General features: G+C 45.8%; 2 protein-coding genes across 2 annotated transcripts; one reads left to right on the top strand and one right to left on the bottom strand.

The window, feature by feature from the left end:
- Nucleotides 1–3,104: 3,104 nt before the first annotated feature.
- On the top strand, nucleotides 3,105–4,820 carry LOC119878027 (Y-box-binding protein 3-like). Its single transcript, XM_038586515.1, has one exon. It carries the CDS (start codon nucleotides 3,282–3,284, stop codon nucleotides 4,359–4,361), a length of 1,080 nt encoding a protein of 359 aa, XP_038442443.1. The 5' UTR covers nucleotides 3,105–3,281; the 3' UTR covers nucleotides 4,362–4,820.
- A 4,570-nt stretch (nucleotides 4,821–9,390) lies between these two features.
- Nucleotides 9,391–11,112, bottom strand: LOC119868201 (Y-box-binding protein 3-like). The gene has a single exon (XM_038586514.1). The coding sequence runs from the start codon at nucleotides 10,927–10,929 to the stop codon at nucleotides 9,850–9,852; it is 1,080 nt and encodes a 359-aa protein (XP_038442442.1). The 5' UTR covers nucleotides 10,930–11,112; the 3' UTR covers nucleotides 9,391–9,849.
- Nucleotides 11,113–22,511: the final 11,399 nt, after the last annotated feature.

Raw genomic sequence — 22,511 nt, 5'->3', positions numbered from 1 at the left:
GGGTTGGGGGGAGAGTGAGAGAGAGACAGAGACAGAGACAGAGACATAGGCAGAAGAAGCAGGTTCCATACAAGGAGCATGATGTGGGACTGCATCCCGCGGCTCCAGGATCAAGCCCTGAGCCAAAGGCAGAAGCTTAACCGCTGAGCCACCCAGGTGTCCCTCACTGACAGCTTTTTAATAATAGGAATAAATGATATGCTTCACAGGATGGTTGGAGCGAAGTGCAGAATAAATAGACAGAACCTCATGATTTCAATGAAAATACTGCAATGGTCTCAGCAAATTGACCTTAGAGTTGAATTTGTAATTCATATGATCTTAATTTGTTATTCACAAAGCCTTTCTCCTTGCATAAAATACACAGGGACCAGGAAAGTTTCGTAGAGCTCCGTGATGGCTCCAAAGCACTTTCCTGATTATCATGCAAACAACAACAGGAGATTCAAGAGGGCATATTCAGTCCAACTCAGTGAATCTCATTGGCATCTTTGTGTCTGGTGCTGTGCTACTGACTGTAAGGAATTCAAGGATGTAGCCACTTGAGGGGAAGGCATATATTTCATCACAACCACACATTTGTGGTGGCCCTTTATACAGCCAGCACTGTTCCAAGCACCATCGTACTTAGAGAGGAAACCGAGAGGGTTTATGGGTTCCCTCTTTTTTTTTTTTTTAAGATTTATGCATTTATTTGAGAGAGAGAGAGAGAGAGAGAGAGCGCAAAGGGAGGGGCAGGGAGAGGGGCAGAGTGAGAAGGAGAGCAAGAATCCCAAGCAGACTCCCTGCTGAGTGCAGAGCCCAACGTGGAGCTGGATCTCAGGACCCTGAGATCATGACCTGAGCCGAAATCATGTGCCAGACGCTCAAGTGACTGAGCCACTCAGGTGACTCTAAAGTGTTCACTCTTTAGTGAACTTTGGTGAGCTTAGAATCTAGTTGGGAGTAATAGTGAGACAGAAAGCCTTACACGTTTGGGAAGAAGTAGAGTAGCCATTAACCATTGGGTTGTAAGTGCAACTAGGTTTCCAAGAAGAGGGAGATTGAGGTCGACTGGTACCTTTGGAAAGGGAGCCGGAAGGGATTGCAAAACTGAGACTCGGAAGGCAGATAGGATTTATACAGACAGAGGAGAGGAGAGAAGGTATTTCTAGGAGAATGAGAAAAAAGTGAGCATGGGCACAGAGACAGGAATGAGCATGGCAAATAGGGGAAGCATCAAGAAGAGCTCCCAGGACATGAAAGAAAGAATTGTTGACAGTATCATAGAACTGGCCTCATGGGGCTGTGGAGTACACAGTGGACTAAGAACCAGAGGTATTGTTCTGGTTCCGCCCTTACTACATGGGTGGCCCTAGTTAGGTCAGTTAGATGCTTTGTGCCCTGGTGCCCTGATTTACTCATGGTCATGTGAAGCTACTGACAGTAGCCTGCTGCTCTCTCATGCTCATTGTAAAAACCACAAGAGATGATGCCTGAAAAAAGTGTTTGTTTTTTTTAATAGTAAAATAAAAAAGAAGACCCCTTCTTCCATTTTGTATTATACCAGCATGGTGAAGAAATGGCTCCTGAGTCTACAGTAGGGTTTGTTTTCTAGTTGGCTGTAGGCAGAAGGTTACTGCATGTGGGGACAGGGGGGTGCTGATTAGTTGATATGAAGGCAATTTTTGCCCCTGGAGAGGGCCAGGTCTGGGAGCCCAGACACAGGGGAGACAGATCATCCATGCAAGAGATGTTTCTTGGGTTCTCTTCTGGGTTGTATGACCTCTCTGAAAGAGGTCCCTGTTCTCTGGCATCGATGAAACAAGTGACAAAACTGTACATGAAGCCCGGTGAGGTATGGTGGAAAGAGACCTGGACTTGGAATGAAATCTATTGGAGATCAGATTTGAGGGTTCATCCGTACTAAACATGTGAACTTAAGCAAGCAACTTGCTATCTCTGGGCCCCAATTCCCTCATCTGTCAAACTGAAGTAAAAAGGTAGACAGGTGTTGACCTGTCCCACTTGCTTACAGAGTGGGTCCTTGCAACGATCAAACACACATGTGAGAGGTTTCTGTAAGCTCTAAAGTGGTAGGCCAACTTGGCTTTCTATTTTTCTTATTAATAAATGAAAACTGAGTTTTCTCACCAGGAGCCATCTACTATTTTAGCCTGCTCTATCATCACTTCTGAAAGGTTATATTTTAGTAGAGCTAGCTGTACCTTACCACCGTATTAACACTGCAGTTAGGCTGAGTTCTTAGGGCTTTTATATAATTAAATCAGAACCCCAATTTAGGATGATCTTCATCACAGTGAAGATCACAGAGTCATAAACCATCCCGCGGGCGGGGGGGGGGGGGGGCGGGGGGGGGGGGGGGGGGGAGTCTGGATCTGCAGGTACAACACAAGGCAAATGCGCTCAGTGCTATTTTACTCCACCTGATCATTTGCTTTATGTGGGCAAGAAAACAGAGCTCAACAGTTTTCAGAATATCCCAGCTGACGAAAGGGTTTCCCACTCAGCTTCACTACTTTACAACCCTAACACTAGTTGGGATAAACCTACACTAGTTTAGCGTCCTCTGAATACTATCATTCTAGCCGTGGTAGGCTTCCCGGTCCCTCTGCAGGAAAATAAAACGAAACAAACAAACAACCCACCGTGGGCTTCGTGGATTTGGTCTTAATTTCGTGTGGTTGTCATTTTGTCTCAAGTTACACAAAATGCCTCACCCACGTATAGAGCACACAAGGAGTTGGAAGAGAACCAGGGTTTTGTGAGACTCTTTAGTGAGTTCCCTTAGAAGGCTGGGAATATCTCTAACCAAGGGAGAGATACGGAAAGTGGGTCCTCTCTTCCCTGCCACCCACTCAAACAAGCAAGAGAGTCTTCAAGAAGACCACTTCCTAGAGCTTCAAATGCATCGCCTCTCCATGAGGGACCAAGAGGTGCTGTGACCTGGCGCCTGGAGCACGAGGCAGAGGCAGAGGCAGAGGCAGAGTGCATCTGCCCCGCCCCGCCCCCATCCTCCCCTCCTCAAGCACCCTCTAGTATCCCACTGAGACGTCACCGTGGCAACCACTGTTTGGTCTGTGTCCTGTTGCCCCAGGAGACCTCAAAGGCCTTTCCAACAGTCTCAGAGTGAAGCCAGAGTGTCCTAGGCCCCGACCCACCCACGACCCTTCCAGAGCGAGGCTCTTGCCTCCAGACCGAGCCCCCCCTCTCCCGCCCCCCAATCACCAAAGACCAAATTTCCCTCAGGTTCTCAGAGAAAGGAGAGCAAGGACAGCTTCATGAGTGAGGTGGGAGAGGTCACCCTTAAGGAGGTGACCGCCTCAGTCTCCCCTCAAGCAGCGCAGAAACTCCTGGTTTCCTTGGGAGGCAGAGATCCTCCCCAGGCCCCAGTTGCAGGCAACCTCAGCGGAGATGCCATTCCCAAGAACACCGCGGCAGCAGGCGCCAAGGGAAAGGTGCCCCAAAAGGTCATCGCCAAGAGGGTTCGAGGTTCCGTCAAGTGGTTTAACGTGAAGAACGGGTACGGTTTCATCAGCAGGCATGATACCCAGGAAGATGTGTTCGTACACCAGACGGCCATCACCCGAAACAATCCTCACAAATACCAACGCAGCGTGGGCGATGGCGAAACAGTCGAGTTCGACGTGGTGCAGGGCGAGCGGGGCACCGAGGCGGCTAACGTGACCGGGCCAGCTGGTGCCCCGGTGCAGGGCAGCCGCTACGCAGCCAACCGCCCCCGCTTCCGCAGGGGCTTCTACATCCGCCGCCGCGCACCGACCCCGCGAGGTCCCAGGGGCGCTGAAGAGGACGTGGACGAAGGTGAGTCCAGTGGCGAAGGCTTCACCGAGGCCCAGGGCCAGAGGCGCCGCCTGCCTGGCGGACCACAAGACCAAAGGCTGCGGCGCTTCCCGGCCTTTCGCAAGGCCTCCGCGGTGTTCCGCCGCCCCTCAATCCTCGCTCCCACCAGCGGCCCGCGGCCCGCCCACCTGCCCGGATCCACCCCAGCCTCAAGGTCCGAGGGCGCCCCGCGGCGGGGGCCTGGCCCCAGCTACCTGCTGAGTCGCCCTAGGGGCCGAGGCACGGCTCCTGGTCCAAGACCCTCAGGGGGCATCTCTGCGGAGCTGGAGGCAGAAGACAAGGAAAGCGGGCGTGAGGGCAGCGGTCCGCAGCAGAAGCCTCCGCCGCGCTATGGATCCCGCCGCCCCAACAACCCACGCCGCCGCCCGCAGCAGGCGCCTGGTGCCCAGGGCCAGGACACCGTGGGAGCAGAAGCCAAGATCGGGAAGAGCAAGAGCAGCGGCGCTGAGGAGGAGGACGCCTTGGTCTCGGTTGTCCCCTCTGCCGCCCAGGCCGAGTAGGAAGCAACAGCCTAGCTCTCTCCCCAGGGACTCCCAGGCCTGGGCTGCAGGGGATGTCCCCTTGAGGAGATGATGGCCTTTAATGCAATGCAGTCCAAACATCCACCTTGACTGTTAAATTTGTGCTTTGAGAAAAATAAAAAATACATGCACCTTCCCCAAGGTTTGAGGATAAACTACAAGATCTATCTTTCTAAATTTCCTCTTACCATCTGTATTGGTAATTTCTGTATACACACACACACACACACACACACACACACACACACACATTCTTTTAAGAGATCTGACCAGGACCACAGCTATTATTCTGTGTCACCAGGGGAATTAAAGTACTTACAAAAATAATTTTCATTTTTAATACAAAAACAGATGATCTGATAGTGAAGATTATTTTACATTGCTGTGTGATATTACTCATCTGGGTGGTCATTTTCTCAATAAATCATTTCATATTGCTTTGATCTGTCGGTGTCTGATTTTTAAAAAATTCGCGTCAGCGCATAATGGTACTGAGATAGTCCTTTCAGTCCTGTTTCAGAACCAGTTTTAGCAAACGTCATGGCTATTGTTCTGTGTACAAGTCATGAATTTAAGACTAATTGTGGACTTATGGAAGGGAGTTGAACTTCTCAAGGGTGTGCTAAAGGATTAGAATATACACAGAGGGAAGAAGTTCCCCCATCCCATCTTCTTCCCCTGTCGTTTGAGCAATAAACCTGGAGGTTGGGCCCAAATACCCACACTTACTGCTTAGGTGTTCTAGGAGACAAAACTCAAAAAGCTGGGCAAAACACCATGACAGGGTTTTGTTTTGTTTTGTTTTTTAAAAAAGGCTCTCTGGAAGCAGAATTTGCCTCTCTTTTTTGATGGATTTGATCTAATACCATTCAAATATTGAAAAGAAAATGGGCATGAGGGACTGGAGGGTGTGGGGGAAATGGAAAGATGTTGGTCAAGGTGTAAAATCTTCCAGTTGCAAGATAAATAAGTTCTGGGGGCCTAATGTATGGCATGATGACTATAGTTAACCATAATGTGTTGTATACCTGAAATTTGCTGTGAGAGTGGAGCTTTAATGTCCCCACTATGACAACAGCAAAATGATAATTATGAGAAATGAATGATGTCTTAACCTTATTGTGGTAAACATTTCAGGACGTATGCGTCTATCAAATTATCCCATTGTACATCTTAAACTTACACAATATTAATTGTCAGTTATATCTTAATAAAGCTAGAAAAGGGGACGCCTGGGTGGCTCAGCGGTTTAGCACCTGCCTTTGGCTCAGAGTGTGATCCTGGAGTCCCAGGATTGAGTCCCGCATCGGGCTCCCTGCATGGAGCCAGCTTCTCCCTCTGCCTATGTCTCTGCCTCCTCTCTCTTTCTCTCTCTCTCTCTCTCCCTCTCTCCTCTGTGTGTGTCTCATGAATAAATAAATAAAATCTTTAAAACATTATAATAAGTAAAATAAATAAAGCTAGAAAAATCTGAAGAAAATTTAAAAAGAAAAAGGGCATGGAAGCAGGCACAATTTTTATCGTGCATACCACTGGAGCTGAAGAGAAACATCTAGTCCAGATTTTCCATGTGTGCTTCCTGATGGAGTCCATCCAGGGGGGCTGTACAGTATTCCTAGAAGGTTGAGCAGGTGAGTTTCAGCCCACTTCAGCCCCTTCCCCATCAGATAGTGAAGCTGGGCCTGGGAATGCCATCCCCATCTTGGTTTTCCTTTGAATATATGGTGGGATTGGTGGGTAGGTGAGAGGCAGGGTTGGGAGGGGGGAATGGGCAATTAATACATTTGAAACTAACAGGGAACTTTAGAGCTTCATTGTACAGATTGAGGAAACTGGATTATCAATAGCAAAATAAAAATACTTTTCCTGTTTAAATGTTGAGGCATTTCATACCACATTATAGCCTAGGATAAGGGGTTTGGAGAGGAAGGACTCAGGCATTTAATGTGGCTAAATATTATATCCTCACTCATTTCAAGTAGAAACAGTAGAGATTACTCATTCAGGAAATATTTGAGTGCCCACTTGTGCCAGACACTCTGTCTGTCAGACCCTGGGAGTTACATCATGGTGAGGAAGATGGCCCCTTCTCTCAAGGAGCCCACCGTCTAGTGAAGAGGAAGACAAAACTGGCAGTGACTACACAATTGAGGGATTACTCCAGTGGAATTAGCTAGCACAGGATGTCAGAGGAAATGCAGGTGACTTACTTGCTGGAGGGCTTGCTCCTGGGCTAAAGGAATCACTACTTCAGTACCCTAGTTTAAAATTATATCTAGCACGGGACACCTGGTTGGCTCAGTGGTTGAACATCTGCCTTCCACTCAGATCATGATCCCGGGGTCCTGGGATCAAGTCTCACATCAGGTTCCCCATGGGGAGCCAGCTTCTCCGTCTGCTTATGTCTCTGCCTCTCTCTGTGTCTCTCATGAATAAATGAGTCAAATCTTTAAAAATCAAATCAAATCAAATCAAATCTAGCATGGGGCAACTGGGTGGCTCAGTCAGTTAAGGGTCTGCCTTCTGCTCAAATCATGATCCCAAGGTCCTGGGATCTAGCCCCTCAGGTCAGGTCAGGTCAGGCTCCCTGCTCAGCAGAGAGTCTGCTTCTCCCTCTTCCTCTACACTCCCACCCCCAACCCCTGACTCTAACACCCCCAGTCTCTTACCCCCACCGCCTCCCTGCTCGTCAGCACTCTCTCACACATAAATAAATAAAATTTTAAAAATATACATATATATATATTATATATATATACATATAGTATATATATATATATATATATGTATATATATAATCACCACAAACGGAGCTCAGATTTGGTAAATTTATGTTAACATACAGCTAGAAGTTATTATTCCAGACTCCCAGTCCAGTGCACTCTTCCCACTATACCAGCTGACTTCTTTGGACATTAGCAGAGTGTACCACAAATCACTAAGCCTAAGAATTTGTACTGAAACACAGCACCAAGAGAGAATGGTCCGGGGAGGGGGACCACGGGAGTGAAGTGAGACTAAACCTGCTATGATTGAGAGATAGCTCAGATCCCTCCTAGATGCCTTGTCATGCCAACCAACAGGCATAGGTATGTCAAGGGGAAATGTTTTCTGTATTTACATGCTGAGTTCACAGGTTGCTCCCTGCTGTGTGAGGTGGCAGTATCAGGAGACAGTGCATTGGTCAATTGGAATTTTATTATCTCTTTGGGGAAATAGAGGTTGTAAAACACCAGCCAAAGGAATCTGGAGTTTTCCCTGCTCACATCTGTTCCTGACAAGGACCTGACTGGTGGAGAGGTGGATGGGTTGAAGGGTACTCATGTGAATGATGCCTTCCTCAAACTCACTCTTCACAATACTCAGACTGCCCCCACACAATATAAAAACAAAAATAAAATAACAGAACTTTCAAACCAGTCCTAACAGCATGAGAGCAGATAGTTCCCAATGCCAAAGAGAAAATGAAATTCCAATTGGCATCTGTGATTGTGTGCCTTCTCCCATAATGAGGATCTGTTAAGTATTTCAAAGCATCTAGAAAGTGGCATTTTCTTGACACTTCCATTGATAATGGAAGATGATGGATTACTGTTGGTGTTTCTGGTTCAGACTCATGACTCATGACACATATTTTTCACACACACGCATGCACGCCCACACATTCATGCATCCTACTGGTCCTGTTTCTCTTCAGAACCCTGACTCATGCAGATTTTGGCACCAGAACTGTTTCTAGAGAATAGAATCTTAAGGATGAGTTTTCTGAATTGGTTGTGGGGTTCTGACGTTGGTTCTCTCTAATACTAATAACTCTATTTGCAATAGTAAAGAGGACGGGGATAGTCCATTGTCTGATGTGGCAATAGAGATACACAAAATATCACTATTGGATACTCCTAATAAAATACTCCTAAGAGGCAAGGATCTGGCAGGCATGTATATGATACCTTAAAATATTTTTGTGAAACTAAAGAATATAATGAGATTTGTTGGTTGTTTCCAATGTCACTGGACATTCAATTCAAGAAGATGAGATTCTTCAGCTTCTAAGAAAAATATGTGTCATGAGTCATGAGTCTGAGAGAGGAGGCAGAGACATAGGCAGAGGGAGAAGCTGGCTCCATGCAGGGAGCCCGATGCGGGACTCAATCCTGGGACTCCAGGATCACACTCTGAGCCAAAGGCAGGTGCTAAACCGCTGAGCCACCCAGGCGTCCCCTTTTCTAGCTTTATTAAGATATAACTGACAATTAATATTGTGTAAGTTTAAGATGTACAATGGGATAATTTGATAGACGCATACGTCCTGAAATGTTTACCACAATAAGGTTAAGACATCATTCATTTCTCATAATTATCATTTTGCTGTTGTCATAGTGGGGACATTAAAGCTCCACTCTCACAGCAAATTTCAGGTATACAACACATTATGGTTAACTATAGTCATCATGCCATACATTAGGCCCCCAGAACTTATTTATCTTGCAACTGGAAGATTTTACACCTTGACCAACATCTTTCCATTTCCCCCACACCCTCCAGTCCCTCATGCCCATTTTCTTTTCAATATTTGAATGGTATTAGATCAAATCCATCAAAAAAGAGAGGCAAATTCTGCTTCCAGAGAGCCTTTTTTAAAAAACAAAACAAAACAAAACCCTGTCATGGTGTTTTGCCCAGCTTTTTGAGTTTTGTCTCCTAGAACACCTAAGCAGTAAGTGTGGGTATTTGGGCCCAACCTCCAGGTTTATTGCTCAAACGACAGGGGAAGAAGATGGGATGGGGGAACTTCTTCCCTCTGTGTATATTCTAATCCTTTAGCACACCCTTGAGAAGTTCAACTCCCTTCCATAAGTCCACAATTAGTCTTAAATTCATGACTTGTACACAGAACAATAGCCATGACGTTTGCTAAAACTGGTTCTGAAACAGGACTGAAAGGACTATCTCAGTACCATTATGCGCTGACGCGAATTTTTTAAAAATCAGACACCGACAGATCAAAGCAATATGAAATGATTTATTGAGAAAATGACCACCCAGATGAGTAATATCACACAGCAATGTAAAATAATCTTCACTATCAGATCATCTGTTTTTGTATTAAAAATGAAAATTATTTTTGTAAGTACTTTAATTCCCCTGGTGACACAGAATAATAGCTGTGGTCCTGGTCAGATCTCTTAAAAGAATGTGTGTGTGTGTGTGTGTGTGTGTGTGTGTGTGTGTGTATACAGAAATTACCAATACAGATGGTAAGAGGAAATTTAGAAAGATAGATCTTGTAGTTTATCCTCAAACCTTGGGGAAGGTGCATGTATTTTTTATTTTTCTCAAAGCACAAATTTAACAGTCAAGGTGGATGTTTGGACTGCATTGCATTAAAGGCCATCATCTCCTCAAGGGGACATCCCCTGCAGCCCAGGCCTGGGAGTCCCTGGGGAGAGAGCTAGGCTGTTGCTTCCTACTCGGCCTGGGCGGCAGAGGGGACAACCGAGACCAAGGCGTCCTCCTCCTCAGCGCCGCTGCTCTTGCTCTTCCCGATCTTGGCTTCTGCTCCCACGGTGTCCTGGCCCTGGGCACCAGGCGCCTGCTGCGGGCGGCGGCGTGGGTTGTTGGGGCGGCGGGATCCATAGCGCGGCGGAGGCTTCTGCTGCGGACCGCTGCCCTCACGCCCGCTTTCCTTGTCTTCTGCCTCCAGCTCCGCAGAGATGCCCCCTGAGGGTCTTGGACCAGGAGCCGTGCCTCGGCCCCTAGGGCGACTCAGCAGGTAGCTGGGGCCAGGCCCCCGCCGCGGGGCGCCCTCGGACCTTGAGGCTGGGGTGGATCCGGGCAGGTGGGCGGGCCGCGGGCCGCTGGTGGGAGCGAGGATTGAGGGGCGGCGGAACACCGCGGAGGCCTTGCGAAAGGCCGGGAAGCGCCGCAGCCTTTGGTCTTGTGGTCCGCCAGGCAGGCGGCGCCTCTGGCCCTGGGCCTCGGTGAAGCCTTCGCCACTGGACTCACCTTCGTCCACGTCCTCTTCAGCGCCCCTGGGACCTCGCGGGGTCGGTGCGCGGCGGCGGATGTAGAAGCCCCTGCGGAAGCGGGGGCGGTTGGCTGCGTAGCGGCTGCCCTGCACCGGGGCACCAGCTGGCCCGGTCACGTTAGCCGCCTCGGTGCCCCGCTCGCCCTGCACCACGTCGAACTCGACTGTTTCGCCATCGCCCACGCTGCGTTGGTATTTGTGAGGATTGTTTCGGGTGATGGCCGTCTGGTGTACGAACACATCTTCCTGGGTATCATGCCTGCTGATGAAACCGTACCCGTTCTTCACGTTAAACCACTTGACGGAACCTCGAACCCTCTTGGCGATGACCTTTTGGGGCACCTTTCCCTTGGCGCCTGCTGCCGCGGTGTTCTTGGGAATGGCATCTCCGCTGAGGTTGCCTGCAACTGGGGCCTGGGGAGGATCTCTGCCTCCCAAGGAAACCAGGAGTTTCTGCGCTGCTTGAGGGGAGACTGAGGCGGTCACCTCCTTAAGGGTGACCTCTCCCACCTCACTCATGAAGCTGTCCTTGCTCTCCTTTCTCTGAGAACCTGAGGGAAATTTGGTCTTTGGTGATTGGGGGGCGGGAGAGGGGGGGCTCGGTCTGGAGGCAAGAGCCTCGCTCTGGAAGGGTCGTGGGTGGGTCGGGGCCTAGGACACTCTGGCTTCACTCTGAGACTGTTGGAAAGGCCTTTGAGGTCTCCTGGGGCAACAGGACACAGACCAAACAGTGGTTGCCACGGTGACGTCTCAGTGGGATACTAGAGGGTGCTTGAGGAGGGGAGGATGGGGGCGGGGCGGGGCAGATGCACTCTGCCTCTGCCTCTGCCTCTGCCTCGTGCTCCAGGCGCCAGGTCACAGCACCTCTTGGTCCCTCATGGAGAGGCGATGCATTTGAAGCTCTAGGAAGTGGTCTTCTTGAAGACTCTCTTGCTTGTTTGAGTGGGTGGCAGGGAAGAGAGGACCCACTTTCCGTATCTCTCCCTTGGTTAGAGATATTCCCAGCCTTCTAAGGGAACTCACTAAAGAGTCTCACAAAACCCTGGTTCTCTTCCAACTCCTTGTGTGCTCTATACGTGGGTGAGGCATTTTGTGTAACTTGAGACAAAATGACAACCACACGAAATTAAGACCAAATCCACGAAGCCCACGGTGGGTTGTTTGTTTGTTTCGTTTTATTTTCCTGCAGAGGGACCGGGAAGCCTACCACGGCTAGAATGATAGTATTCAGAGGACGCTAAACTAGTGTAGGTTTATCCCAACTAGTGTTAGGGTTGTAAAGTAGTGAAGCTGAGTGGGAAACCCTTTCGTCAGCTGGGATATTCTGAAAACTGTTGAGCTCTGTTTTCTTGCCCACATAAAGCAAATGATCAGGTGGAGTAAAATAGCACTGAGCGCATTTGCCTTGTGTTGTACCTGCAGATCCAGACTCCCCCCGCCCCCATCCCCCGACCCCCCCCCCCCCGCCCGCGGGATGGTTTATGACTCTGTGATCTTCACTGTGATGAAGATCATCCTAAATTGGGGTTCTGATTTAATTATATAAAAGCCCTAAGAACTCAGCCTAACTGCAGTGTTAATACGGTGGTAAGGTACAGCTAGCTCTACTAAAATATAACCTTTCAGAAGTGATGATAGAGCAGGCTAAAATAGTAGATGGCTCCTGGTGAGAAAACTCAGTTTTCATTTATTAATAAGAAAAATAGAAAGCCAAGTTGGCCTACCACTTTAGAGCTTACAGAAACCTCTCACATGTGTGTTTGATCGTTGCAAGGACCCACTCTGTAAGCAAGTGGGACAGGTCAACACCTGTCTACCTTTTTACTTCAGTTTGACAGATGAGGGAATTGGGGCCCAGAGATAGCAAGTTGCTTGCTTAAGTTCACATGTTTAGTACGGATGAACCCTCAAATCTGATCTCCAATAGATTTCATTCCAAGTCCAGGTCTCTTTCCACCATACCTCACCGGGCTTCATGTACAGTTTTGTCACTTGTTTCATCGATGCCAGAGAACAGGGACCTCTTTCAGAGAGGTCATACAACCCAGAAGAGAACCCAAGAAACATCTCTTGCATGGATGATCTGTCTCCCCTGTGTCTGGGCTCCCAGACCTGGCCCTCTCCAGGGGCAAAAATTGCCTTCATATCAACTAATCAGCACCCCCCTGTCCCCACATGCAGTAACCTTCTGCCTACAGCCAACTAGAAAACAAACCCTACTGTAGACTCAGGAGCCATTTCTTCACCATGCTGGTATAATACAAAATGGAAGAAGGGGTCTTCTTTTTTATTTTACTATTAAAAAAAACAAACACTTTTTCAGGCATCATCTCTTGTGGTTTTTACAATGAGCATGAGAGAGCAGCAGGCTACTGTCAGTAGCTTCACATGACCATGAGTAAATCAGGGCACCAGGGCACAAAGCATCTAACTGACCTAACTAGGGCCACCCATGTAGTAAGGGCGGAACCAGAACAATACCTCTGGTTCTTAGTCCACTGTGTACTCCACAGCCCCATGAGGCCAGTTCTATGATACTGTCAACAATTCTTTCTTTCATGTCCTGGGAGCTCTTCTTGATGCTTCCCCTATTTGCCATGCTCATTCCTGTCTCTGTGCCCATGCTCACTTTTTTCTCATTCTCCTAGAAATACCTTCTCTCCTCTCCTCTGTCTGTATAAATCCTATCTGCCTTCCGAGTCTCAGTTTTGCAATCCCTTCCGGCTCCCTTTCCAAAGGTACCAGTCGACCTCAATCTCCCTCTTCTTGGAAACCTAGTTGCACTTACAACCCAATGGTTAATGGCTACTCTACTTCTTCCCAAACGTGTAAGGCTTTCTGTCTCACTATTACTCCCAACTAGATTCTAAGCTCACCAAAGTTCACTAAAGAGTGAACACTTTAGAGTCACCTGAGTGGCTCAGTCACTTGAGCGTCTGGCACATGATTTCGGCTCAGGTCATGATCTCAGGGTCCTGAGATCCAGCTCCACGTTGGGCTCTGCACTCAGCAGGGAGTCTGCTTGGGATTCTTGCTCTCCTTCTCACTCTGCCCCTCTCCCTGCCCCTCCCTTTGCGCTCTCTCTCTCTCTCTCTCTCTCTCAAATAAATGCATAAATCTTAAAAAAAAAAAAAAGAGGGAACCCATAAACCCTCTCGGTTTCCTCTCTAAGTACGATGGTGCTTGGAACAGTGCTGGCTGTATAAAGGGCCACCACAAATGTGTGGTTGTGATGAAATATATGCCTTCCCCTCAAGTGGCTACATCCTTGAATTCCTTACAGTCAGTAGCACAGCACCAGACACAAAGATGCCAATGAGATTCACTGAGTTGGACTGAATATGCCCTCTTGAATCTCCTGTTGTTGTTTGCATGATAATCAGGAAAGTGCTTTGGAGCCATCACGGAGCTCTACGAAACTTTCCTGGTCCCTGTGTATTTTATGCAAGGAGAAAGGCTTTGTGAATAACAAATTAAGATCATATGAATTACAAATTCAACTCTAAGGTCAATTTGCTGAGACCATTGCAGTATTTTCATTGAAATCATGAGGTTCTGTCTATTTATTCTGCACTTCGCTCCAACCATCCTGTGAAGCATATCATTTATTCCTATTATTAAAAAGCTGTCAGTGAGGGACACCTGGGTGGCTCAGCGGTTAAGCTTCTGCCTTTGGCTCAGGGCTTGATCCTGGAGCCGCGGGATGCAGTCCCACATCATGCTCCTTGTATGGAACCTGCTTCTTCTGCCTATGTCTCTGTCTCTGTCTCTGTCTCTCTCTCACTCTCCCCCCAACCCCGTCTCTCAAGAATAAATAAATAAAATGTTTCAAAAAAAAAAAAGCTGTCAATGAAATGGAAGTTAATTCAGCGTTAAATTATCATTTAAAAGGTGTACTTTTCATTCCACTTATCATTTTTTTTTAAGATTGATACATTTATTTCAGAGGGGGAGCACGAACGTATGTCAGGTGGATTGGAGAGGGAGAGAGAGAATCTGAGACTCCCCGCTGAGTGCAAAGCCCTATGCAGGGCTCAGTCTCATGACCCTGAGATCCTGACCTGAGCCAAAATCAAGAGTCAGATGCTCAACCAACTGAGCCAACTCAGGAGCCCCTAAAAGGATTATCATTTAAAAATAAAATCCTTGTCTGCTGTTTCAGTCACAAAATGGTCCCGAATCCAAGACAGCAAAGTCCATCCAGGCCCATTATAAAGGGTTATCTACTGTGAGGAGTAAACAAGCTGGCGGCCTAAGGAAGGGAGGGTAATGCTCCAGCCCCACCCTCTTACCGATGCACTGGCGATTCCTGTTCAAAAGTTAAACGGCTAAATGGAAAAGAGAACCCTACCCATCTTACTCCTTCCAGAACCGTACCATTAGTTCCAGTGTCTCCCGAGTGCCGTTAACTGTCCAAGGCAGCATAAAACTAATATAATACATGCAGAAATAACAAAAGATAATCTAGAGTATGGCACTGAGAATGTCCACCCTTGCCCCACACCCTGCAAATGATACATCATAGAAACCAAGGTGTCTCCAGAGATACCATGGGTGTCAATCAATAAGTGGTTGAAAATATGGGCAGTGTTGCAGTTTTCAGTGCACTCTCAGCGGAGGTTTTGGGAATTAAAATTGTTAGAAAGAGCCAGGAATCTTAAGTCAGAAGATCTGGGTTTGACTCCTGGAATGGCCAAATGTTGGCTGTTTAGTCTTGAGCAAGTCACCTCACTTCTCTGAGATGTAGTCTTCTGGCATGTGAAGAGGCAATATAAATGCTCTCCCTAGCCAGTTCATAGGGTGTAGTGGCAATTACATAGAATACTTTATGTGAAAAAAAAAATATGTGTAAGCCAAAAGCTATGAACATTTTGCCGTGAAATACTCTATGTTTTACAAAGAGAGGAAGAGAGAGTGAAAGAAGCACAGAAACAGTAAAGCATAATGGTTAATTTTATGTGTCAATGTGACTGTGCCACAGTGCCTAGATATGTGGTCAAATATTATTATGGGGGCGCCTGGATGGCTCAGTTGGTTAAGCGTCTGACTTTTGGTTTCAGCTCAGGTCATGATCTCAGGGTTGTAAGATCAAGCCCCCATGGAGTCGGGCTCCATGCTGGATGTGGGGCCTGCTTAAGATTATCCCTCTCTTTCTGCCCCTCCCCCTCCCAATGTCAGCCTGTCTGTCTGTCCCTCTCTCCCCCCCCCTTTATTCTCTTAAAAAAACACATTATTGTCGATGATTCTGTTAGAGTGTTTTTGGATGAGAATAAATTTTAAGTCTGTGAACTTTCAGTGTAGCACATTGCCCTCTATACTGTGACTGGGCCTCATCCAAGCAAGTGAAGCCCTGAACATATCAAAAGGTTGACCTCTCTGGAGCAAGAGGGAATTCTGCAGCAGATGGCCTTTGGACCTGAGCTGCAAAGTTGGCTCTTCTGTGGGTCTCTAGTTTCTAGTCTGCCGGACAATCCTCTAGATTTTGGACTTGCCAGCCTCCATAACTGCATGAGTCAGTTCCTTGAAATAAATTTCTCTCTGTCTCTGTCTCTCTGTCTCTCTCTCTCTCTCTCTCTCTCTGTCATTCTGTCTGTCTCTATGCCCGTGCGAGCACACACACTCCCCCCCCACACACACACACGCACACGCACACACGCCCACACATTCATGCATCCTACTGGTCCTGTTTCTCTTCAGAACCCTGACTCATGCAGATTTTGGCACCAGAACTGTTTCTAGAGAATAGAATCTTAAGGATGAGTTTTCTGAATTGGTTGTGGGGTTCTGCCGTTGGCTCTCTAATTTGATTATATTTAGACACTAATAACTATTTGCAATAGTAAAGAGCACGCTGATAGTCCATGGTCTGATGTGGCAATAGAGATACACAAAATATCACTATTGGATACTCCTAATAAAATACTCCTAAGAGGCAAGGATCTGGAAGGCATTTATACGATACCTTAAAACATTTTTGTGAAACTAAAGAATATAATGAGATTTGTTGGTTGTTCCTAATGTCACTAGACAAGGTGGGAAAAGAAAAAGGATGAGCTCAGAGATTCGAATTCCTTGCTCAAGGACTTCATAAATGACCTGAAAATTTCTATGCCTGCCCTGAAAGTGATACCTTATCTCCTTTAGCCACAGGGTTGAGATTGCTGAAAACAAAACCCAAAATCTTGTCCTATGAGAATCTCATCCTTTGGCTGAATTACAATGGATCTTGAATTCCTAAACTCAACGTATATCTATCATTAAAGTAAAGGCATTGATTGGTAAGGAATGGGATCCTAAAGATGGGACGGTAACATGACGGGTGTGTGTGTGTGTGGGGGGGGGGGCTGATGAAACTAGGAACACTCCTGAAGTCGCAGGAGTCATCTTTACTAGTAGAAGAAGCCTCTCCAACCCCAGTCTGAGGAGAGATTAACCCTGCATTGCCTGAGGAAAGTCTAATGGAACGCATAAAGCCTGAGGAAGTTTACTTGAAAGACACTCCTGATGCTCCTCAGGACCTACCCCCTACCACCTCTCTCTGCTTCTAGACCTATAACAAGACTCAAGTCCCAGCAGGCCCCTAAAGGTGAGGTAAAACGTGTAACCCATGAGAAGGTGTGCTACATGTTTCTAATTTATACAGATGTGTGTGGTAATGGATATTAAGGGTTTGGGATAATGGTGTAAGGAACATAAAGTTGAATCGGGGTGAATTTAATGACATGGGTCCACTAAGCAGAGATGCTTCATTTAATGTTGCATCATAAGGAGTTAGAAAGGGCTCTGAGACTTTGGTTGGTTAACACATGACCCAAAATATGGTCCACAGTAAGTGAACTGGAAATGAAGACCTCCCCTTGGCTTACCGCAGAAGAAAGGATTCAAAGTCTTAGGGAGATTTGAATGTTGGTGTAGATTTGTCATTTAAGATCTACTCACCCACCCTGGGAGGGTCTGCAGGGCATGCCCTTCACCACAACTGTGAGAAATACATTCTTGAGGGGAGCCCCAGCATCCTTGAAGAGCTCCATCCTTGAAGAAAGAGCACACCTTCTTGTGGGTTGCACTTTATACTTCACTTTTAGGGGCCTGCTGGGACATCACTCTTCTCTGTAGACCAGAACTTACAGTGTGAATTGCTGCTACTGAATTGGGGAACTGAAAGGCAATGGGAGTAATTGTATTCCTGGGTGGCAGGGGCTAAGTGGCATCACTCAACCTCCAAAGGTAAGGTAGACATGATTACCATAATGGACAGCAGAGTCAAAGCAGGAATCAGAATAGTTTGGCTCCCACAGACCTATGGCATTGGCCAGTTGATCATGATGCTCCTAGAAGAAAAAACATATAGGAAGCCTGCTAAATACTTACTTGATCGGTATAACCAGAAAAATCCTGGGTCAAATGAACAAAAGTCCAACTTGGAAATCAAAATAGTCACATCTCCTCAATTAATTCCTGATGTGAGCCAGTTTATAGACACAGAACCTCTTGAATGTAGGGGAGACCAAGTCCCCTTGAAGAAGGCCTTTTGAAGACTCAGTGGCAACACCAGCTAGGTGACAATACCTTGCAGGGTTGGGGCAAGGCTCTCCAGAAGGCTGTATATGCTCTGAGTCACCATCCAATATATGGTGCCATTTCTTCCGTAGCCAGGGTTCACAGGCCCAAGAATCAAGGGGTGTAAATGGGAGGGGGACCACGCATTGTCATGCCTAGTGACCCACTTGCACAAAGTTGGCTTCCTGTCCCCATGATCTTATGCTCCACTGGCCTGGATAGAGGTCTTAGTTCCAAAGGGAGGAACATTTCCACCAGGAGACACAATAATGATTCCATTTGATTGGAAATTAAGGCTGCCACCCAGCCACTTTGGGCTCCTCATGCCTCTCAATCAACAGGCAAAGAAGGGAATTACTGTGTTGACTGAAGTTATTGATCCTGACCACCAAGTGGAAATTGGACTGCCACTCCACAATAGGGGCATGTCTAGAATATAAGAGATCCCTTAAGGCATCCCTTAGTAATAACATGCCCTGTAATTAAACTCAGTGGAAAACTATAACAACCAAATTCAAGGAAGGACTACTAATGGCCCAGACCCTGCAGGAATGAAGGCCTGGGACACCCTGCCAGATAAAGAACCATGGCCAACTGAGGTGCTTGCTGAGGGCAAAGGAAATTTGGAATGAGTAGTAAAAGAAGGTAGTTACAAAGTTCAGCTATGGCCACGTGACCAGTTACAGAAAGAAAAACTTTAACTGTTATGAGTATTTCTTCCTTGTTTTGTTAGAAACATGTTCCTGTATTTGTATCTGTCAGTCTAATAACTTTTTCTTTATTTTTAAATTTTTTTTATTGGAGTTCAATTTGCCAACATATAGCATAACACCCAGTGCTCATCCCGCCAAGTGCCCCCCTCATTGCCCATCACCCAGTCACCCCAATCCCCCACCCACCTCCCCTTCCACTACCCCTTGTTCATTTTCCAGAGTTAGGTGTCTCTCATGTTTTGTCACCCTCACTGATATTTTCTCTCCTTTCCCTTTATTCCCTTTCACTAATTTTTATATTCCCCAAATGAATGAGACCATATAATGTTTGTCCTTTTCCAATTGACTTATTTCACTCAGCATAATACCCTCTTCCCTCTGTCATCCCCTTATCTAGTAACATAAGATATATTGAATGGATACATAATTTAAGCATTGTCAAATCTGTGTCATAGAGAGAGTAAACTCAATTAAAGTCACTCAAGGACTTGCATCCTCTTGTGGTGAAAGGGTGTTTGTACATGATAATTGTATCATGATACAATGATAATTGTATCATGATAGGTAGAAGTATGACCTTGTTATTGTCCTTATGTGAAGATTAAGTACAGTTTAAGGGGATGCATATGGGTAACAAGATGACTAGGGGTGGATTTGTGATGATTAATTTTATGTGCCAACTTGGCTGGGCTTTTGGCCCCATATATGTGGTCAAACTTTGTTTTGGATATTTCTAAGAGGGTATTTTGGGTGAGATTTAATGTTTAAATAGGTGAACTTTGAGTAAATCAGATTGTCCCCCTTAATACATGTGGGCATCATGTAATTAGCTGAAGGCCTGAACAGACCTCCCCCTGATCAAGAGGAATTCTGCAGTATCATCTCTACCCTGGTCTCCAGCCTAACAGGCCACCCTACAGATTTTAGACTTGCCAGCCTTCTGTTTTAATATGTACATGGGATTAATTTTAATCAGGTATGGTAAAATGACAGAAAGGGAGACAACTGCCTTTGAAAGAGGAGTTTATTACTCATAGTTCCTCAGAGGATGGAAGGTATGGGACACCATGCAGGGCCACATGAGGTCACTCTCAGGGAGAAGCAGAGAGGAATGTGGACAAAGTTACCTTCATCACTATGGTAGCCGGAAGTAGCTAGGTGGAGATGTTCTGTGTTGGGCAGGAAGCAAAACACAAATGTTGAGGCTTGTGGATGGATGGTTTGTAGTAAGATTTCCACACCTCTACAAAAACACTGAGATGGTGGAGATGAAAACAACCTTGGGTCATTAGCATGATCCCATGACCCTAAGATGTCAAAACACCTATATCAGAATATCAAAAATAGTTACTATGCCTCCATAATCACGTGAGCCAATTCTGTAAAATCAATCAATGAATCAATCAATCTCTCTCTCTCCCTATCATATTTCTTTTTTTCTGTTTGCCTATCTATCTCTATTTCTATCTCTCTTGTCTGTCTCTATTTACCTACTATTGGTTCTCTTCCTCTGGAAAACCATGACAAACAGAAGGAAGGAAGGAAGGAAGGAAGGAAGGAAGGAAGGAAGGAAGGAAGGAAGGAAGGAAGGAAGGAAGGAAGGAAGGAAGGAAGGAAGGGAGGGAGGAAGGAAGGAAAGAGAGAAGGAGAGAAGTAGGGAAGGGAGGAAGGAAGGAAGGAAGAGAGGGAGGGAGGGAGGAAGGACGGAAAGAAGGGATGGGGACAGAGTTTTAAGTAAACAGAAAGACACATCTGGAGAAATGTGATCTCAGCATCAATCAATCACCTATGTATAGTAGGCACAAATTACTTTATTTCACTTTATGGACTCTATATACATGTTAGCTATTCAATTCTATCATTTACTTGGTGAGGATGATAAAAGGATGGTCTATACAATTAACCCACTATTTTTCCAAATTCTAAAATGTTGAAATAAGGGTCATGCAAGCTCGATCTGTTTGCTTTATGGTGGGGAGGAAATAAGCCTCCAAGGAACTTTTGAAGCACACATCAAAGTTTTTTTTTTTTTATTTTTTTTTTATTTTTGTTTATTTATGATAGTCATACAGAGAGAGAGAGAGGCAGAGACACAGGCAGAGGGAGAAGCAGGCTCCATGCACCGGGAGCCCGACGTGGGATTCGATCCCGGGTCCCCAGGATCGCGCCCTGGGCCAAAGGCAGGCGCCAAACCGCTGCGCCACCCAGGGATCCCCACATCAAAGTTTAAATGTATTTATGCAGCAGTGGTATGCTAGAGCCAGCTCAAAACAGCTGGTGACAGTCAATCATTAAAATTATAGGAAATTTTGCGAGCCAGTTGGCAAGCATACCATTTACTAATCTCAAATTATACAGACTTATGGTTAAATAAATTAAAACCAAAGAGAGTAAACACTCAAAACTCGTCTTTTCCTAATTATTTTACTACATTTTACTACTAATCTGTGCTCTTGAGGCTATTTTCATCTATGATATCTATATGGTGAAAAAACTATAAGTGGTGTTCTACTGCACATCTCTTCCAAAATTCTGCATTCAGTGACATCATGTTTGTAGTCTGACATCAGACATGATGGGAGAAATTAGATCAGAAAAATTGGTTGAGTGTGTGCTACAAACTTGTGTCCCTCTCACAGAGCTGGCTGTTAAATGTTAACAGCTTGCCATGTATATACGTAGGTAGGTAGGTACATAGATGTTTATGCACGTAGGCATGTTTTTATTTGTGAGGGGGCAGAGGGTTTAACTGAAGCCACAGAAGGAGAGCTAGCTCAAGAGATGAAATAAAGGAAGTAATGAAAAGAGCACTCCTGCGGAAGTAAGAAGGCTTAAGTCTTAGCTGTCTGGCCTGAGGCAACTCCCTTCTATTCTTAATATAAACTGAAGGCTTCACAGTTGATGATCATAATCATAGTATTTCATCCATCTCTAAAACTCTATGAATCCCTGATATACAAAATAGCTCTAGTTACAGTTGTTTATATGATATATATAAATAGGTATGTATTATTCTAGTGTTTACATGCATTTTCTTAAGTGTCTCACACATATGGAAGGGTGTATAAAACTTATTTTTTCTAATTTGTACATTAATATGGCAGAATACATGATCACTGCCATTGTTAAGGACTAGAATCTTGCCAGTAACTTGGAGGCACTCTGTGTAATCCTATTTATTGTCTTTTCCTTCCACTCACCCCTCTCCAAAGGGATAACCACTAATGTAACATTTCAATGCGATGACTTTCCCGGTCCTGCTCCTTTGTAATACCTGCCTCCTCCCTCTTCTCACTTTTTCCAGTCCCCCCAGGCAGCCACTGATCTGCTTTGTGTCAATATATATTAGTATTTTCTGGAATTTTAATTAACTTTAATCATAATGTATTTACTCATTTCTTTCTGGCTTCTTGCACTCAGCATGTTGAGATCCATTGATGTTGTAGTGTGTATCAATAGTTCATTCCCTTTTATTGTTAGGAGTATTCCATTATATGGAAATATCATTGTTTTTTGTTTTATCAATTCGTGTGCTGATGGACATTAGGAATGTTTCATTATTTGGCTTTTCCAAGAAAAAAAAAAAAGCTGCTCTGAACATTCATATACAAGTCTCTGTTTGTCCTTCTTCTTGGGAAATTTCTTAGGACTAGAATGACCAGATCATATGGTAAGTGTGTGCTGTAATATTTTAAGAAACTGCCTGCTGTGGTCCGAAAGTTTGTGCCCCTCCCCCCCAACCAATATTCACATGTTGAAATCCTAATGTCTGATATGATGGCATTAGAACGGGGGGCCTTAGGTCATGATGGCAGAGCCTTCAAAAAC

Source organism: Canis lupus, chromosome X, assembly GCF_011100685.1.
Source record: "Canis lupus familiaris isolate Mischka breed German Shepherd chromosome X, alternate assembly UU_Cfam_GSD_1.0, whole genome shotgun sequence".
Taxonomy (NCBI): Eukaryota; Metazoa; Chordata; class Mammalia; order Carnivora; family Canidae; genus Canis; species Canis lupus.
Note: the sequence above shows the minus strand (reverse complement) of the source record. Positions and strands in the feature narration are given on the sequence as shown.

What these genes read in the sequence shown, in the direction of transcription:
- LOC119878027 (XM_038586515.1), top strand. Translation starts at nt 3,282, where the DNA reads ATGAGTGAGGTGGGAGAGGTCACCCTTAAGGAGGTGACCGCCTCAGTC.
- LOC119868201 (XM_038586514.1), bottom strand. Translation starts at nt 10,929, where the DNA reads ATGAGTGAGGTGGGAGAGGTCACCCTTAAGGAGGTGACCGCCTCAGTC.